Source organism: Piliocolobus tephrosceles, chromosome 10 (genome assembly GCF_002776525.5).
Source record: "Piliocolobus tephrosceles isolate RC106 chromosome 10, ASM277652v3, whole genome shotgun sequence".
Lineage (NCBI taxonomy): Eukaryota > Metazoa > Chordata > Mammalia > Primates > Cercopithecidae > Piliocolobus > Piliocolobus tephrosceles.
Genome location: NC_045443.1, coordinates 104,037,621 through 104,057,699, shown reverse-complemented (window position 1 = coordinate 104,057,699; position 20,079 = coordinate 104,037,621). Strand labels below are relative to the sequence as shown.

The following is a 20,079-nucleotide window of genomic DNA, read 5'->3' as shown; positions in this document are numbered from 1 at the left end:
AAGTACAAAAATAAATTTCTCTTAAAGGGTATAAAAATACTGTTATTTAGGTCCTCAGGGGATTTATATGTCAATAAAATTTGATGCTAGTAAAACTGGTAAAATAAAAACATACTTAAATAAAATACAATAAAACGTAAGAACTTGTAATTAACACATAAATTACTATAGTCAACATACAGAAATACATCAACAATATCCACATGGATGAGTAGCCTGCTTTTCCTCATTCTTCTAACATATATCAATGAGCACATTGTATCACCATTTAAGAGTGGAATATACGTCCCTTAAGAATAGTTACTAGCTGGGCACAGTGGCTCACGCCTGTAATTCCAGCACTTTGAGAAGCCGAGGCAGGTAGATCATGAGGTCAAGAGATCGAGACCATCCTGGTCAACATGGTAAAACCCTGTCTCTACTAAAAATACAAATTAGCTGGGTGTGGTAGTGTGAACCTGTAGCCCCAGCTACTTGGGAGGCTGAGGCAGGAGAATTGCTTGAACCCGGGAGGCGGAGGCTGCAATGAGCCGAGATCATACCACTGCACTCCAGCCTGGCGAGACAGCGAGACTCCGTCTCAAAAAAAAAAAAAAAAAAAAAAGAGTAGTTACTATAGGCTGGGTGTAGTGGCTCAAGCCTATAATCCCAGCAGTTTGGGAGGCCTAGGCAGGTGGATCACTTGAGGTCAGGAGGTCAAGACCAGCCTGGCCAATACAGTGAAACCCTGTCTCTACTTAAAAAACATAAAAAATTAGCCACGCATGGTGGTGGGCACCTGTAATCCCAGGTACTCTGGAGGCTGAGGCAGGAGAATTGCTTGAACCCAGGAGATGGAGGTTGCAGTGAGCCAAGATCTTGCCATTGCACTCCAGCCAGGACAACAGAGCAAGACTCTGTCTCAAAAAAAAAAAAAGAATAGTTACTATAGACCTACAGGGACCAATACCATAGCCACTAGACACTAGATAACTGTGGCTACTGAGCACTTGAAATGCCGGGCTAGTGTGACTGAGAAACTGAATTTTTTTATTTTACTTAATTTTAATTACTTTAAAATTTAAAACTCAAATTGAAATTTAAATAACTCAGTTCAGTTACACAAAACCTTTTATCTTGGAACAACTCCCATTTATGAATCTTTTAAAAGTATAAATGTTATGAAATGAGATCTAGTATTTCTGATAAAAAATTGGCATCCAAATTGAAATGTGCTGTAAGTGCACACCAGATTTTGAGGACTTATAGTAGGAAAAAAAGTGTAAAGTAGCTCATTAGTTTTATATTAATTACCTGTTGACATGATAATATTTTGGATATACTCACAAATAAAACTAGTATTTAAAATAATTTTACCAGTTTCTTTTTACCTTTTTAATGTGGCTATTAGAAAGTCTGAGGTTATATAGGTGGCTTGCATTTTATTTTACTGGACAGCTCTGCTATGGGTAGTATTGGACACAAAGTAAGATTTTACCTAGTAGATGTCAGAATCTTGGTTACTTTCATACTATATTTCTGCAGAAAATTCAGTTTTTTGGCCAAATGATGAAGCAACTCAGTTGTGTTAATAGGAAAGAGTACTCAGATTAATTATAGGTATTTGTGGAAAGTACCAGATGTGTTATCCAGGATCTGTGATCTCTATGGACCTACTATTTTTCCCTCAAGCGCTTGTGAAGTGTAACCTTAAAAATGTCAGTGGTTTACAGCACCTGTGGACCGAAGTGATGTCCAAGAAACCAGATGCCAACCCGTCAATGGAATGTACCTAGTAAAAGATCTCCCATTTATCCAGTTTTTCATCTTTTTTTCCCCCAAAACACATGTATTAAATTATGTCCCTAGTTTGGTGAGAGAAGGCGCCTTCCATGTAGTTCTTGATGAGTACTGTTTTCACCTTACGGCTTAGCAGAACCCCAATCCTCTCAGACAAGCAGGAAGGGAAAAGACTTCCTTTGCCAAGCAGGAAGGGAAAAGACTCTAGGTTTTGTTTTGCTTTTTTCTTTAAAGAACATCAGCTTATAGCTACAGTTTATAGTCTAGAAGAAAACAGATTTTCTTTTAAATATACTGCTTTGTTTAAATATTGGCCAAGTTGACATTCTCCATCTAAGTAGAAACTACTTTTTCAGATGTTAAGATTGGATTGAGTTGAAAAATGAAAAGAAACATCTGAAGTTTTTTTCTTTTATGGTGACAACATGCATAAACTCATATAGTATCTAATAATTACTGGATGTCCAAACACTCTAGATTCTGATTTTACAAAAAAGAAAATCATTATCTTGAAAAGCATCAGTTTAGAGACTGAACAGGAATTGGGAGATTTCTTTTCTTTTTTTTTTTTTTTGAGACGAAATTTCGCTCTTGTTGCCCAGGCTGGAGTGCAATGGTGCGATCTCGGCTCACTGCAACCTCTGCCTCGCGGGTTCAAGCAATTCTCCCACCTCAGCCTCCCGAGTAGCTGGGATTACAGACATGCACCACCACATCCGGCTAATTTTGTATTTTTAGTAGAGACGGGGTTTCTCCATGTTCATCAGGCTGGTCTCAAACTCCCAACCTCAGGTGATCCACCTGCCTTGGCCTCCCACAGTGTTGGGAATACAGGCATGAGCCACTGCACTCAGCCGAGATTTCTTATTCACTGTGTATAAAGCACTTATATTTAGTTAGAATGAAAACTAAGTAACCTGTTGTTTATAACAGTAGAACAATTGGAAACTATCTAAATATTCAACAGTAGGAAACTAGTTAATAAACTAAATATGTGTAGGTAGATAATGTAATAACAAACGGCAATTTAAAAAATATATATTTATATGTATACAGTCACATACCACATAACATTTTGGTCTACAACAGACTGCATAAATGATGGTGGTTCCAAAAGATTATAATACTGCATTTTTACTATACCCTTTCTTTGTTTAGATATGTTTTGATACACAAATACTTACCATTGTGTTACAACTGCCTACAATGTTCAGTAGAGTAATATGCTGTACAGGTTTGTAGTCTAGAAGCAACGGGCTGTAGCATATAGTCTATGTGTGTAGTAGGTGATGTGGGTGACAGACACCACCTAGGCTTGTTTAAGTACACTATGATGTTCACAAAATGAAATCACCTGACAACAAACTTCTCAGAATGCATCCCCGTCATTAAGTGACATATGACTGTATATACAAATATACATGTATATAAATATATATACTAATATGGAAAATGTCCAGAGTATACTGGTTAAGTTTCAAAATCAAGGCACTGGAAATGTTTTCACTGTTTTATACACACACATTGTGTGGAATCATATGTGTATGTTTGTACTCAGAAAAAAATACCTAGAATAATACATAAGAAATTATTAACACTGGTGACTTCTGGAGGGTAGAGTCTGGTGGGATGGGAAAGGAAGGGGATTCATTCTTTGTGCTTCATGCATTTCTACATTTTAAAAAACGTTAAGTATGAATTAAAACAAAAACTTCTAGATTTTTAAAATGAAATTAATTTGATGTATAGAATAGCTTGGTAATTGGGTAATGCTGAGAATTATATTCATTTACATCGATGAAAAACCAGATGAAAATCCCTGCTTTCATGAAGCTTCTAGTGAGGGGAGATAGACAATACATAGATACATCAGTAAAATACCAATTTTACTCTATGGTAATAGGCACAAGAAGGAAAAAAAAAGTAGTAAAGAGGAGTGGATAGAGATAAGAGTTTCTATTTTCAATAGAGTGGTCAGAAAAGTCTCACGAGAAGGAGACACCTGAGTGAAGACCTGGAGGAGGTGAAGCAGTGAGCCATGCAGGTATGTGAGAGAGTGCTCCAGGCAGAGGAAGCAGCCAGTGCAAAGGTGCTAAGGCAGAGGCATGCCTGGAGTATTCGGAGAAGAGGCCAATGTGGTTGAAACAGGGAGCGGGGAGAGGTACAAATGGGAGTGGGCAGATTGTGCAGGAACTGGAAGGCCTCTGTAAGGACTTCTGAGGGAGACGGAAAGCCCCTGAGGGATTTGAGAAGAGAACGGACATGCCTCCTCTGCTCTATTAGGAAAAGACTGTATGGGAACAGGTGTCAAAATAGGAGGCTTTTGCAAAAATCCGGGTAAGAAATAGAAATGGCCTGGACCAGGTGATGGACTGAGGTAGTGAAAAACAGTTCAGATTCCAGATGTATTTGGAAGGCTCACATGATGAGCTAGGGATTGATGTCGATATAGAGAAAAAGGGTCAGGATGGAAATAGAGGGTTTTGTTGGCTTGAGTAATACAAAGTTGGAACTGTCATTTATGGGGCTACTATAAAATAGTTCTATTTTATACTCAGGATATGTATCTATATCTATATATTTTTTGATCAGGGTCCCACTCTGTTGCCCAAGCTAGAATGCAGTGGTGTTCCAAGTATAGCTCACTGAAGCCTCAAAGTGGACTCAAGTGATCCTTCCACCTCAGCCTCCCAAGAGCTGGGATCATAGGTGCACACCACAACACTCAGCTAACTTTTTTCTATTTTTGGTAGAGATGAGGTCTCACTGTGCTGGCCAGGCTGATCTCCAACTCCTGAGCTCAAGCAATCCTCCTGCCTTAGCCTCCCAAAGTGCTGGGATTATAGGTGTGACCCACCACACCTGGCCCTCAGTCAATTTTGAAATGAGGGGTACAAAATAGTACTTTGAGAGATTCACATCTTTAAGGAAGAAAAATTCTGACTAAAAAGCACTATTTACAAAGTGCAAAAAATATCTATATTTGCAATATATATAATGGCAACAGGGTCTTGGTCTGTCACCCAGGCTGGAGTGCAGTGGCATGAACATGGCTCACAGAGCCTCCACCTCCTGGACTCATGCAATCCTCCAGCCTCAGCCCCTTGAGTTACTGGGACTACAGGCCTGCACCACCACATCTGGCTAATTTTTAAGGGTTTTGTAGAGACGGGGTCTTGCCATGTTACCCAGGCTGGTAAATTATAATCTTTTAAAAAGTAATATATTTCATTTGGTAGCAGAAAATAGAAAAGTTTTTCTTTTTCCTGTTTTAAGACACAGGTTCTCAGCCAGGCTGGAGTGCAGTGGCATGACCATAGCTCACTGTAACCCATAACTCCTGGGCTCAAGTGATCCTTCCACTCAGCCTCCTGAGTAGCTAGGACTACAGGTGTATGCCACTGCGTCTGGTTAATTTTTTATTTTTATTTTATTTTTTTAGACATAGGGTCTTGCTATGTTGTCCAGGCTGGTCTCAAACTCTTGGCCTTAGGCGATTCTCCTGCCTCAGCCTCCCAAAGCACTGGGATTACAGGGGTGAGCGGCTACACTGGTCAGAAAAGTACTTATTCTTGATTGAAGACATAAATAGTTATCAGGTGGTAGTATTAAACTCTCTAGCAATATATCTGCAAGAATTCCAATTTCAGGTAAATGGCACATCAGTCACATGCATCAGACAGCAAGTTATATAGATGTTCTTTAATGTACTCCAAATGGAACACAGACGCTTCTAAAAATATTGTTCAAGAAGAAAGATTGTGAACATACTATCAATTCAAGTGTATACTACACATAAACTTAAGAGATAGTTTTTGAACAGACTATGTAGAGAATTCCTGTACTGACAAGAATTCAGATGTCCATGGACAAAATCATCTCTAAAAGAGGTAAGTATATTTTTATACAGCTTAATTCATTAGTTCAATTTTGGCAGTAATCAAGTATTAAAATCAGAGAAGCAACTCCTTTTAAAAAATATACATTAAGGCTGGGCATGGTGGCTCACGCTTGTAATCCCAACTACTCAGGACACTGAAGTGGGAGGATCGCTTGATCAGGAGTTTTAAGCTTCACTGAGCTATGTTGTGCCACTGTACTCCTTCTGGGTGACAGAGCAAGACCCTGTCTCAAAAAACAAAACAAAACAAAACAAAGCAAAACAAAAAAACCAACCATATATATATGTGTGTATATATATATTTATCTATCTATGTATAGGGATATATCTCTCTATGTATGTATGCGTGTGTGTGTATGTATATAAACTGTCACACGAATAGGAAGGATAATGAAATATAAAGATGACTTGTTAGCTGCTTTGTAATACTCTTCACTGGGATAAATGATGGGTTATATTTTGCTATAAAATTGTATATTTCTATATGGTACACACAGAAATATACAATATACATATATACCATGAAATACTATGCAGCCATAAAAAGGAACGAGATCATGTCCTTTGCAGTTACGTGGATGAAGCTGGAAGCCATCCTCAGCAAACTAACACAGGAACAGAAAACCAAACACCGCATGTTCTCACTCATAGGTGGAAGCCGAACAATGAGAACACAGGGACACAGGGAGGGGAACAACACACAGCGGGGGGCCTGTTAGGGGGTTGGGGGAGGGAGAGCATCAAGATAAATAGCTAATGCATGCTGGGCTTAAAACCTAGGTGATAGGTTGATAGGTACAGCAAACCACCACCACGGCCCACATTTACCTACATAACAAACCTGCATGTTCAAAAAAAAAAAAAAGATGGTATATTTCTAACAGTTCCTGTTAAAAGAAGTTAGTTTCTATAGTCAGAACAGGTTTTAATTACAGTTGCTATGGATTCTACTTACTTATTAATTGTGTGTTCGTACAGTGCAATGTTACAATCATTTTCTTCATTCACATCTAAATATTCAACCAGACTCTCATGTAAGAAGTCTTCAAAATTCCTGGGAAAATATTGGTGAAAGAGACATCATTAAAAAGCATTTTTCTGCAGTATTTTATATAACAACAGGAGATAATGGCTTTCATTTAGGCCCAAAGCACCTTTCTCTCCCAGAGGATATCATTACATTGAGATACCTGAAACATGTTATTCTTGGCTCACACAGTAACCACAAATTGCTGAAATAAAAACAGCAAAGTGTCTGTCTGTAACTCTTGTCAACCTAGTCCCCACTTCTTAAAAAAAAATTCTGACCTTAGAAACCTCATGATGAGACCCACAGTGTCTACTGACACATGATGCAACTCCTTTTCTTACCAGAAACACTTGTGTACTAACTGACTTCAAGACTATGTAAGCCTCATGATCTCAATTGATGAATATTTTACAATGTCCAAGCAAGTTCACATGGAGCAAAATAGGTTTTTAACAGGCTGGTAATTTGATGGAAAGAAATTAAAACACTAAAATGAAAATACACTTTTCTTAAATCATGTATGTGGGTATTAAGGAGATTGGTAAGTTTTACTTTTGGCTACTTACCTGTACCCTTGGGCCAGCTCTTCCATATGTTTATTTGTGACTGCTGGCTTCTGTTTCTTGACAATTATGTAGGGTCTAGAACGGAAACAGCAAAACCAAATTAATAGCAGTTCCAGGGAAAAATTACACAGGGAAGTTAAGTTTACCAAAGTGAGATGAAGGAAGATATAAATACGACCAAACCTATTCCTGGATTGCTGAGTACACCAGGTACTTTTTGTATGCAAGAGCATGGTGTAGGGGCCTATGTTCTCTCTCACATATACACACATACATACCCAAGCCCATGTGCACATGTGAGTATGTGTACACATATTCATGCGCACACACACAGTGCTTCCTGCAAGTATCTTAGGAAACATTTGGTTTTGAACGAAAAGGCAACACAAAAGTGATACTCAAAGTCTGAAAAGGAAACAAAACCTTTAATGTCATATTTTTAAAAACGGTGTAATGTATCAATCTAAAAACATCCCCTGATTTCACATTGGAAATATTTTGCATACTACTCACGGAGTTAACAGTTAAAGAAGCACTGTCACCTAGGGTAATAAGTGGCATTGCATTATGAGGTTCTGATGAATATCCAGATGTTTAGAGTAGTTTGATTTAGTCTAAACATCACTGAGCTAGGTTAGCAAGATACTTAAAGCTACAAGTGACCAAAGAGAGTGGCTGAAAGTTGGCAGAGAATAAAGCTTTCTTACTTTGTGGTTTTCAGCAACGTAATGGGTGGAAGGTGGAGAAGGCATTCTGGCAGATTAACCTGTAACTGTCAGTGGGGACTTGCCTCGGAGGGCTTTGCCACCATGAGGAAACCCCGACACAAAGGATGGCATGCGGCACTGAAACGTCAAGGGCTGTTGCTATTTGGATAAGCAGCTCTTACAGAGAGGAGCAAGTAACCACCAGACACTTGTACGCTCTACCCTAAAGTCCAAATAACTATTTGAGGACTAATGAGCACTTTTAAACAGTTAAGAACAGGAGCTGCACAATTACAAAAGCGGAACACAAGTTGTTGAAAAATGAACTGGGTGAGCTTTTCATGGAAATCCACAGTACCTCAAAATTCTGGCTCCTTCTTGGTAGGGAAGCAGAGCCCACTAATGCCTCATTTGAGCGCTGCAGTGGATTCAGGTTAAGCCTCAGATGAGACGACAGAAACCGGCGGAGGAAAGGGAGGGGATCACATTTAGCTGCCTCAGTTATCCTTACGTTAACTCAACACATTCTACTATTTTTTCCTGCTAGATCTGTCATGCCATTATAAAGTTGCTTCTATAAAAGAGTTCTCTTTTCGAATATGTATTATGTTGGATGTAATGAAATCCTAAAAAAGAGTAACCTAGAAATTGTCACTGTTATTCCTGCTCTTAACTGGACCATGCTATTAATAGTTATAAATAAGCACCTAATGTGTGCCTGGCACTCTACAGAGCACTTACCACACCTTATATCAACTACTTCTCAAGACAATCTTAGGCAGGCATTATTGTTTCCATTTTATAGCCAGTGAAACCAAGGCTGAGAGACTGAAGTAGTACACTCAGAGTCACACAACTCAGTAAGTGGGAAGTCAGGATTCAAACACAGGTATATCATCAGCTAACCATTCTTTGGTTGCAAAGAAGAGAAACCAGTTCTGGCTAATTTAAGCAAAAATGAAGTTTACTGGAGGCATTAAGAATTTACCGGTGCTGGGTGCGATGGATCATACCTGTAATCCCAGCACTTTGGGAAACTGACGTTGGTGGATCACTTGAGGCCAGGAGTTCGAGACCAGCCTGGCCAACACAGTGAAACCCCATCTCTACTAATAACACAAAAAATTAGCCAGAGGCGGTGGTGTGTGCCTGTAATCCCAGCTACTCAGAGGGGCAGGGATGGGAGGGGGGCTGAGGCATAACAATTGCTTGAACCTGGGAGGCGGAGGTTGCAGTGAGACAATATTGTACCACTGCACTCCAGCCTGGGTGACAAACTGAGACTCTGTCTCAAAAATAAAAAATAAAAAAGAGTTAATGGAAGGATAAGAATCAACGAAAAAACTGAAATGCTCAGCCTCAGAAAGAAAAGGAACTAGAGCAATTCCAAGGATCCAGAAAATGAGGTGTAACCAGCAGTCTCTTGCATGCAGCACTGGGAGAATGAATCAGGTCCAACCACTTCCCTCCCTTGATTTATTTTACCTGGGATTCAAATTCTCTGATGAGGGGGTATGACTGGCCTCATTTGGGTCATATGCCCAACCCCTGGCTGAAGAGAAGAGGGCACTGGACTGACCATCCCAAGAAGCCTGCCAATGGGGAGGGGCAGTCCTCAAAGGAGAATGAGGTAGTATCATATGAAGGAGGAATGGATGCTGGACAGTCACTCTCCCAGCTCTGACAGACTTCCAGCTACTGCTAGCTCACTGCCTCGTGCTTCAACTCTACCCGAGGTATACACAGAATAACTATGGTAATGCTAGAAAAGGCTTGTGGTGCTGACGAGTTGATGGGTGCAGCACACCAACATGGCACAAGTATACATATGATCTAACCTGCACGTTATGCACATGTACCCTAGAACTTAAAGTATAATAAAAAATAATAATAATAAAAAAAATAGAAAAGGCTTGTGAAACAAAGCAATGTCCTCAGCTGATGTCTCTGCATATCCCCTCAAACCAGACACTATGTCACATTCATCTTTGTACCTCCAGCTCCTAGATAGTACCTGTGCATAATAGGCCCTTAATAAATACTTACTGAATGAATAAAAGGAACCTACTTTTCCATTGGACCTAGTGTTATTTTATTTCTTCATGTCTCTATGTTTTCATTCTTGCCTTGTTTCAGCCTTTCTCCTCCCCACCTACCTCCAAGTTAACACAATCCTACTCATCCTTTAAAGCTCAGTTTGTAGCAACAGACTATAGTGGGCAAAATCATGCATCAAACGAATCCTAAGGACTTTCAAATAAAAAACAGACTCCACCACTCTTTAGTTTTCAATAAGTTACTCAGCCTCACTGAACCTCAGTTTCCTCATTTGTTAAATGACAAGAATAATCCAACCTCATAGGGTTGAATGGAGTTAAAGCCTTACACATATAGTGCCTCCATTAAAATGACAAATAGTGGCTAGCATTAACCACTAGCACAGATGATTGTTATTAGTCATTTTTTCTGCCTTTCCTGGTAGACTGAGCTCTCTGAGGGCAGACTCTGTCTCCCATAGTAATTTGCATCCTCAGTACCTAATATGCATATTCATAAAGTGTTTGCTCATGGAATTAAATTTATCTCCACAACGAAGGAGGTTAAAACAGTTTCATAAATAAAAACCAGTCTATTTCTTTCAAGAATAAATATAAAGAGATTCTTCAAAACTCTTTTTAGTAACATATACCTGCATAGCCTTCCTCCATCAGAAGAAATATAGACACATCGATCTGTAAGATTTGTTGAGATGGAAACAAATTCATTGATATATCCTGCTCTTCTCATGAGTCGAAATGTATTCACCAGCTTTTTGTGGTCGCGAATGACACCCAAGATGTTACCTAGGCAAAAAGAAAGAATAGGTAAGACAGAAATAAAAAATAAACCCAACCTGATTTAATAAATCCGCCAATAAAAATAGTAAGCAGCACTAAGCAGTTATTTGAAAATACTGTTATTAACACCTGCAGCCAGTCCACAAGGTTGCAGGGAAGCAACAAAGGAGGAATGGTTAAGGGCCAGTCCTTCCAGATGCTGGCTGAGGAATACTGGAAAAGTCAGCTTCATTTTCCTCATCTTTCAGCACAGTGCTGGGGCATGAACTTGGGTCCAAACCACTTGGGTTTAAACACTGGCTCCATCACTTCCACAGGGTGATAGTAAAGATTAAACGAGCTGATCATTTAAAGTACTGAGAATTCTGCTTAGCACCTACTAACTGCTACTATTAAACTGCTTCTTGTTGTAATCATCATCTGTGAAATGGGGAAAACGAACTTTGCTTCCCAAGGTTAGCGGGAGGATTCAAAGAGGCACTGGGTAAAGTGCGGAGTAAAAGCTCACTCAGTGTTAGCCTCTGGGATACAATGAATGAGGTAGTCAGTTAACAGCCCTGCTGAGGCTCTGACCCCTTCCTCACCAGCCCATATAAAAAAGAGTTAATGCCTCCTAGAATGAGCAGAAGGGGGAGAGGAAGAGAGGACAGACAAGTGATAAGGGATAAGCTCATGGAGCATACTAGTGAGAGGACAGGCACACACAGCAATAAATCAAAAGCAGAAAGGAAGAGAGCACACTTCCTGCTGAGTCTCTGGAAGACTTTGAAGGAGGGAGGAAGAGGTATATGAAAGAAGTAACTGGAGTGTGAGCCAGAGGAGAGGGATCCTCTTACCACAGGCTGCTGACATACTGATTATCAGATGGCTAGACAAAGTCAATTCATTATAAGAGCTGATCTGATAATTTTTGCAGAATGACTCCAATATTTAACTTGTACTTAAAGATACCATGTTGAACCTTATTCCACTATGGATATGTCAGCAACTGCAAAAGGGTAGACAGCAGCCACTTTCTGCAATGTTACCCTTTAGCTCTGATGGCTATATCCTCTCAGAACCTTGGATAACCCAGCCAACAAAGTAACTATTTCTGTTATCACTGTATTTTCTACCTTTAAGTGAAGGTCAACCTGGGCCCAGAATTAAAGTCTATCTGTGCTTTAAATACCAGAATAATAATGGACTCCCTCCCCCTCTTCACAGACTATCTAGGGCCAAGATGTCTCCATAATATACCCACCATTAAGAAAGACAAGAAACACATTTGGGTAAGAGAGCTCTTCCCCACATAATAAATTCACATCTTCTACTCCCAAGTTACTGGCTAATTTAACAATGGGTCCATCTTCCATATCAGTTGTGATGTGTGTCATAAGGGCCAAGTTTTTAACCAAACCACACGCCTAAAAAACAAAAGACAGTCATTTCTAAGAACGAACATTAGTAATACAAAGTACAGTTTGCATCTGAAAATAGCTCACTACTTTGCTGGCGGCAGTGCAAAGCAGTACAACTTTGTAGGGGATACTGTGGTGATTCACACAAGTGTCTTTAAAATACATATATATCCCTTAACCCAGAGAAATTTATCTTCATAACAAGCAAGGATATAAAACAGATTTAGCTACAGAAATGCTCAGCACGGTACTATTTGTAATTGTAAATGTTGACAGCATCATAAATGCCCAACAAAATTGACTACATTAACAATTACTCCCAGACAACGGAACATTACAGTCATTATGATGAAACTGTATAAAATAAGTAAAGGAAAACAGTAATAAATGCAGCTACATAAAAATATAAAATTTCTGGCCTGAAATGAGAGACTGTATAAAATAACTGGCCAGTACCCTTAAGTTTCTTGGTCATTAAAGGTAAATAAAGACTGAAAAATTCTTTCAGATTAAAAGAGACAAGGAGATATGACAACTAAAAATAATGTGTGATTCTGGAACAGAAAAAAGACAACAGTGGGACAACTGGCAAAATTTGAATAAGATCCATAGATTATAGTATTGTTCAATGTCATGAGGTTGATAAGAGTGCTATGGTTACATAAGATGTTCACAGTTGGGAATCTAGATGAAAGATTGTGGAAAATTTTTGTACCAGTTTCATCACTTTTTTGTACATCTAAAATTACTTCAAAATGAAAAGAAAATAAATCTTTTTAAACATCTATGCAACCCAGTACAGTTCTAAAACAACAATACCAACAAGGATAGAATATAGTAAATAGAAAAAAAATACTTAAGACAGGTGACTTGTAAGATTGTATCTTCAAGTCTTAAAACCATCTGCTGCAGTAACATACAAAATAGCTACTTTTTTTTTTTTTTTTAAGTTAGCTGAAGCAATCTCTGGGAAATGAAATGTTTCAAAGTTGTATAAATTATACAAAATTTGACAAACTGGATAATTTTAGTGTCAATTTCCATATGGTTTAAGATAAATTAGATAAATAGTTTCTAAAAATCGCAGCTCTATACAGACTCCTATTTTCATCTTTTCCAAATAATGATAAATTCCTACACTTTGGAACCTACATCTTTTACTTGTCATAATTATTAATTCAGCATATATTCATGGGGCCTCTACTCTAACTAAGGCTCTATGTTAGGAGCTTGAGATACAATGGTGAACCTTCCTTCCTCCAGAATTTTACAATTTAGAAGGAATAGAAACAAGTGAAACTCACAATGTTAACACAAGGGAGAAAGGACCCTGACACAGGGAGTAGTGGGTGCTACAGAAGTAAAACAATGTAAACTCCCTGGCTTGGTGTTTAGGCAATTGCTTGTGTTTCCAATATAAGTGAGTTAGAATCCGTATTAGGTCATGGACTGTATACTCCTAATTGGCTGTGACTGAGCCTAACTAAGGTCAATAAGGAGCTGCTCAAAAAAGAGCCCCTCATGAGCATGAGAAGGGATAGGTCTTTCAATCTGCCTTCACAGTCTTATCCCCTCTGTGCATGGTTTGATTCTGGGATAAACTAAAATAAGCAAGAGAAACATGGACTGTATTACTTTTAGCTAACACACAGAATCAAATGCTTCTGCAGGTCCTAGTTTTGGAATCATACGAAAGTAGTCTCCCAAGCATGTCAATATTTCTTTGCCAGATAAATGACGGACAAAAGAAAGGATATGGCCTGGAGATGGGAACAGAAGCAGAACCCCCACCCCACCCCATGCACAGACATATGTATCGCCTCTGATACAGCATCAAGACTCCTCAGATTCCTTACCTCTCCTTCAGGAGTGTCCGAAGGACAAAGCATTCCCCACTGAGATGGCTGGAGGGAGCGAGGACCACTCACTTTTCTTGTTTTTTCAAACTGGGAAGAGATTCTTGTCATCATGCCCAGTGCGGATATATATGACAAGCGAGACAGCACTTGGGTTACACCCTGGCGGTCCATTTTAAATCTCTTTAGAGACCAATTTCCCTGTAGAGAGATGAAAGACGTAAGACTATTCCTAACTCAATCCTATGTTGTCTGATACTGTGCAGTCACTCCAAGAAGTTCATGACAAGATCTTCATGCTTACGAAATTAGAACCATGACACATATTCAGAAATCAAAGTGTTATAATTAAAATGAAAATTTAGTCAAGTCACTTGCTGGGGTTTTCTAGGAAGATAATGAACATTACTGTATCTAGCAACCATCTCAGAATTGTTCGATGCATAAACTTACCACACCAGAGCCATCACCTTCTCAGGAACTAATTCTATAATGAAGAGCCAGTTCAACCACAGATTTCCATGGGAAGTCATAAGCTAACTGATAAAACACCAGCAATTTCTATACGCATTTAAGGGAAAACTAGTTTGAAGCTCAAAGAGATCATTTCATGTTGGAATGTGCTATTTGGATGTTTTCCAAAGTTAGTCTTAAGAAAAGGAAAATTCAGCAACAGAAAAATAACTCAGGTATCATTTACTTAGGATAATGAACAAACTGAAGGCTTCTTAGTTAAGTTTTAAGGAATCTAAAAATAGTATATATATTTATATTAAGAAACATATATTCTCTGTGGCCACTGTGTCATTATTAAAATAGATTCATATCAACTAAATCTTGAACATTAAGTTTACTTTATCTTCTTATGCATTAAATATGTTGTATTATTTTGTAGTTGTATTAATTGTATACATTAAAAATATTCTCAAGAATAATTTAAAGATTAAGATTAGAAATTTTTGCAATTTAAATTCATGGTAACATGAATTAACAGTAGAAAACAGTATTCATCCAAAAAGCAAAGCAGGCCAGGCATGGTGGCTCACACCCATAATTCCAGCACTTTGGGAGGCCGAGGTGGGTGGATCACTTGAGCTCAGGAGTTTGAGACCAACCTGCCAACATGGCAAAACCTCATCTCTACTAAGAATACAAAAACTAGCTGGGTGTGGTGGTGCACTTCTGTATTTCCAGCTACTTGGGAGGCTGAGGTGGAAGGATCACTTGAGCCCAAAAGGCAGGGGCTGCAGGGAGCTGAGATCATACCACTGTACTCCAGCCTGGGAGTAAGACGCTGTCTCAAAAAAAAAAAAAAAAAAAAAAAGCAAAGCAGACAGTAAGATGTGAACAAAATTGTTGACTCAAGTTTTCTAATTCTAAAGAGAAAAACTGCACCTGCCATGGTTCTTCATTCCTCCTCAGAGGACCCAATAAAAGCTAGGAATGTTCTCTTGAGGAAAATGCACATAGAAACATGAATAAAAATTTTACATTCATTTTTGGACTCTTATGGATCCCAGGTTAAAAACGCTTGTAGCAGAAAAACTGCTAAGGTTTCAGGAAAAGATTAGGTGATCTGTTTGCATTAAAATGTGCAACTTTGGGGGAGCTCCCTCACAAAGTACAGTTTGCTCACTATTATAGTGAAGATCGATCACTTTGGAACCTTGAGTTTCTGAAACGTGGGAAAGAGCTAAACTCTAAGAAAACCTATTAAAAGGCAAAGAAACAGAGCAACTATATATATCCCACAAATTAACCTCTCATATTATCACTTATTTCATTAACTCCTTTTATCCTTGGAGGCAGAATGAATCTAGTAAACTGACTTACGCCCACAGAGTAAGAGTAAATAAGGTAAATAAGTATTCAGCACACAGCTAAAATAAGGCAGCAGCTGTTGGCAAGTAGCAAGTAGATGGGAGTGAAGCCAAGATGTTCAGCAAGAGAATTTGTTCTTGTATTCTGTAGGAGTATTACAAAAGGGAGAGACGAGAAACAGACAAGAGGGCTAAAAATGCTCCTTTGAGAAAAATGTATTTGGTAAAAGCATTCTGCTAATAGCAACACTAAGAATTTTAAAGGTTGATCTTTTTCTGTTGTCTAGAGTGGGGCACACCTGTAACTAGGCCTGCTACTGATTTTTGTAATAAGCAGTTCTGTCAGGGAGGTAAAGCAGTTTCCTCTAGGGGTAAAAGAAGTACTCAAAATAGCTCTTTTGACCTGAAAATCATGGGCGAGGAAGCAAGGAAAAGTAATTCTAACAGAAGCGTGTTCAAGCACTCTTTGGAAGATTCTCTTCAAATACTCAGGGATCCACCTCAGACAAGTTTGGGCCACTAGAGTTTATGTGCCTAAATAGGGACAAAGGCCTGGTTCACCTCAAATTTAGATGTAGCTGTCACTGTATGGGCCACTCACATAGACCCACTATAAAGTTCTAAAGTCAAGTATTGAAGCAAGTCTGCACTCTTTCATCATTAAGGGAATCAACATGGTAGATTATACTACGCTTTGCTGGGGCAAAATCTCATCCATAAAACTAATTTTATGTCTGGCATGCAAAACATGAACCAGACTTCATCAGATAGACCTATAGTTGTTACGCTTTAAGAAAGGAAGCAAAAACCCATCTGATAACCTTTTCTGAATAGCCCGAGACCCTGACTACACAGCTGCTGCCGAGAACTGAATTCATCCAGCACAGAACTCATTGCTTATGTGAGGAACAGCTGACAGGTCTTCGAAGAATATAAACCTCCTGTGAAATGAAACATTTTGTATTATTTTGGACAAAAGGTTGATAATTAATAAACCTGCCTGAAATGTGTCAATTTTACTACAGAAGAAAATGGGGGAAAGTATTCTTTAAAAGAATAGTTATTAACAGTTAAATGAAGATTTTTCCTCTGTGTAAGAGTATCTATTTTCTTATTGCCTCATGTAACAGGAACTATACTTTGGCAGGAAAGTTATAGTAATAAACACTTCAGACTTCCTTTCAAAGTAGAAATTTGTGCTTTGTAAACATTTCTTCCTATATTTCACCTGGATTCTCAAAGTACTTTAAGTTTTTCTTCTACCAAATAGATTTACAACTAAATTACAAGACCCTAAAAGAGTGACTGAAGACTTACGGTAGAAATAGCATTCACCATGCCATTGGTGATCTGGTCTTGGCGCATGTGTTTGACAACATCAAACTGGGCTGCTCTTTGCTTAGGAATCACCTGGTCAGCAATCTTTTTCATTTCAGAATTAAATTTTTTGAATAAGTCTTCAAAAAGAAGAGATAAAAGCTAAAAAAAAAAAAAAAAAAAAAGGTATATGGTGATTTTTCAAAAAGCGCTGCTAGATTATTTTAATAAACTTTAGATCTTAAGATTTTTTAAAAATAAGATGGAGGAACTGCTTAAAACAAAAAAATTGGTATTTTCAAATTCAGTTTGACAGATATGTACATAATTTCCTATGTGCTTAATGCTGTGCTAGGCATTTAAATGAGAGCAAAGATGATGACATACTCACTGCATTCAAAGACATTTCCTTTAGACCAGTCACTTCTAGACTTTCAGATTTCATTGACCAATGACCTAATTTTTAATTTTACAGATAAAGTTATGCATTAAAACCAAAAAGGACGTGGAGGGAGAATTACTATTAAAAACTCTGAAGATGCCCAAGATGTTTCCTGTATCATTGGTAAAGGTGTAAATTGGTACAATCACTTAGGAAACAGTTTGCCATTATCTACCTATTCCTATGCCCAAAGTTCCTCTCCTAGGTATACCTGCTATAGAAGTGGTTCTCAAACTTTAGCATGTACAGTAATCACTCTGAGGGATTATTAAAACACAAATTGCAGCTGGGTACAGTGGCTCACGCCTGTAATCCCATCACTTTGGGAGGCTGAGGTGAGTTGATCACGAGGTCAGGAGTTCAAGACCAGCCTGGCCAAGATGGTGAAACCCTGTCTCTACTAAAAATACAAAAATTAGCCAGGCATGGTGGTGGGCGCCTATAATCCCAGCTATTTGGGAAGCTGAGGCAGAGAACCGCTTGAACCCAGGAGGCAGAGGTTGCAGTGAGCCAAGATTGTGCCACTGCACTCCAGCCTGGGGGACACAGTGAGACTCCGTCTAAAAAAAAAAAAAAGGCCGGGCACAGTGGCTCATGCCTGTAATCCCAGCACTTTGGGAGGCTGAGGCGGGCGGATCACGAGGTCAGGAGATCGAGGCCACGGTGAAATCCCATCTCTACTAAAAATACAAAAAATTAGCCAGACACGGTGGCAGGCGCCTGTAGTCCCAGCTACTTGGGAAGCTGAGGCAGGAGAATGGCGTGAACCCGGGAGGCAGAGGTTGCAGTGAGCTGAGATCGCGCCAGTGCACTCCAGCCTGGGTGACAGAGTGAGACTCCACCTCAAAAAAAAAAAAAAAAAAACAAAAACAAAAAACCACACATGCATACAAATTGCAGGCCCTACCCTTACAGTTTCCAGCTCAGTAGGTCTAAGGTAGTGCCCACGAATATGAATGTCTAAGCAGCTCCCAGGAGATGCCAGTGCTGCTGGCAGGAGGAAGGCACTCAAGATACTTATACTAGCTATTTGTAGCAGCTAAAATCTGGAAACCATACAGATAATATGTAGACAAACTGTGGTATACTCATATAATGAAACACTATAAAACAATGAAAATGAACAAAAAATCACCAACCACAATCATGGCTGAGTATTAAAAACAAATACTCAGCAAAAGAAACCAGACATAAAACAATATACATATGGCACGATTCCATTTATATAAGGTTCAAAACCCAGCACAACTACATTACATTGTTTAGGAAGGTACAATTAGGTGGTTACACTTTAAAGAAAAGTTAGGATGCAAATAGTGTAATAGAAGGAATCAGCTAAAATTTTAAGGACTTCTTAAAGGCCAAATGTGGACTGCCACACAAGTTCCGAGTTCTTCTGAAGCCCAGGCACAAGAAGTGTTCACACCCACTCACGAGTTCCTTTCTGTGGAGTGCTCATGAAAGGCTGCAGTGAGGCAGAAGACCTGAGAAAGACCCCTTTGTTGGAACACAGGCAATAAAACCCTACCTACCTACTTCCCTGGGCTTTCTTGCATAGGAAGCAACACCTAAGTCCCTGGGAAGAGGGCAGGACACCGTCCTGCCTAGCAAAGTCCCAGGAGGCAAAAATGACCTCCTGTCAGAGAGGGATAGAAGCAAAAGCTATCTGTCCCTAATCACCCCTGCTCTCCCAACAAGCTCTGCACCTACAGTAACTAGCAACAACAGTCTCCCCCTGGAAGAGGTCCAGTAAACCCTCCGATTTCAGGAAAAGGTGCAATGCCAGAGGGAAGAGAAGGGAGAAGCATCTTTCCCTAGGGAAGGAGCAGGAAACCTGGTTGGGCAAAGATCCTGCACTGATGCACAGCAGGGGCCAGATACTGCAGGGAAGGGGCAGGAAACTGAAAGCTTTCCTTTAGAAAATGGGGGAAAAAGAAAAGATTGCCCATTCTCATCACTCCTGTTCAACATTGTATTGGAGGTGCCATTCAGTTCCATAGGACAAAATAAAGAAATAAAAGATATAAATATTGGAAAAGAAGCAATAAAACTGTCTTTACTTGCAGATAATATGTTCATCCACATAGAAAATCCAAAAGAATCTAAGAAAAAGCCTTAATAGAAATAGTAGATGTGTTTAGCCAGTTTGCAAGATACAAGGCCAATAAACACAAAGCAACTAAAAATTACTGAAAGAAATTAAAGAAAACTTCAATAGGTGAGATGATATGTTTGGAAAGCTAAATATTATTTAGATATCAGTTCTCCCCATACTGACCTACAAATTCAAATGCAATCTCAATGAAAAAGCTTGCAGGCTTTTATTTATTTATTTGTGAAAATGGAGAAGCTTAATCTAAAACTTAAGTAAAAATGTTAAAATTCCTAAGTTTATAATAATACTCAGAAAAAAAAAAAACCTTC

The 20,079-nt window shown here is 38.9% G+C and overlaps 1 protein-coding gene across 3 annotated transcripts in view; it reads right to left on the bottom strand.

Annotated features, from left to right (window-relative positions):
• POLR3B (RNA polymerase III subunit B) overlaps nucleotides 1-20,079 on the bottom strand; it is a 134,273-nt gene that overhangs the window by 57,231 nt on the left and 56,963 nt on the right. For 2 of the 3 annotated variants that reach the window (XR_002726770.1, XM_023194162.2), the window contains exons 13-18: nucleotides 17,214-17,375; nucleotides 14,077-14,277; nucleotides 12,064-12,226; nucleotides 10,673-10,826; nucleotides 7,277-7,351; nucleotides 6,636-6,734 (exon numbers count right to left, since the gene is read on the bottom strand). Coding sequence is in view for 2 of the 3 variants with exons in the window: in XM_023194162.2 (XP_023049930.1) it covers nucleotides 6,636-6,734; nucleotides 7,277-7,351; nucleotides 10,673-10,826; nucleotides 12,064-12,226; nucleotides 14,077-14,277; nucleotides 17,214-17,375 (854 nt within the window). In the remaining variant the exon portion in view is untranslated. The remainder of the gene's footprint in view (nucleotides 1-6,635; nucleotides 6,735-7,276; nucleotides 7,352-10,672; nucleotides 10,827-12,063; nucleotides 12,227-14,076; nucleotides 14,278-17,213; nucleotides 17,376-20,079) is intronic. The other variant, XM_023194247.2, reaches the window with a different exon arrangement.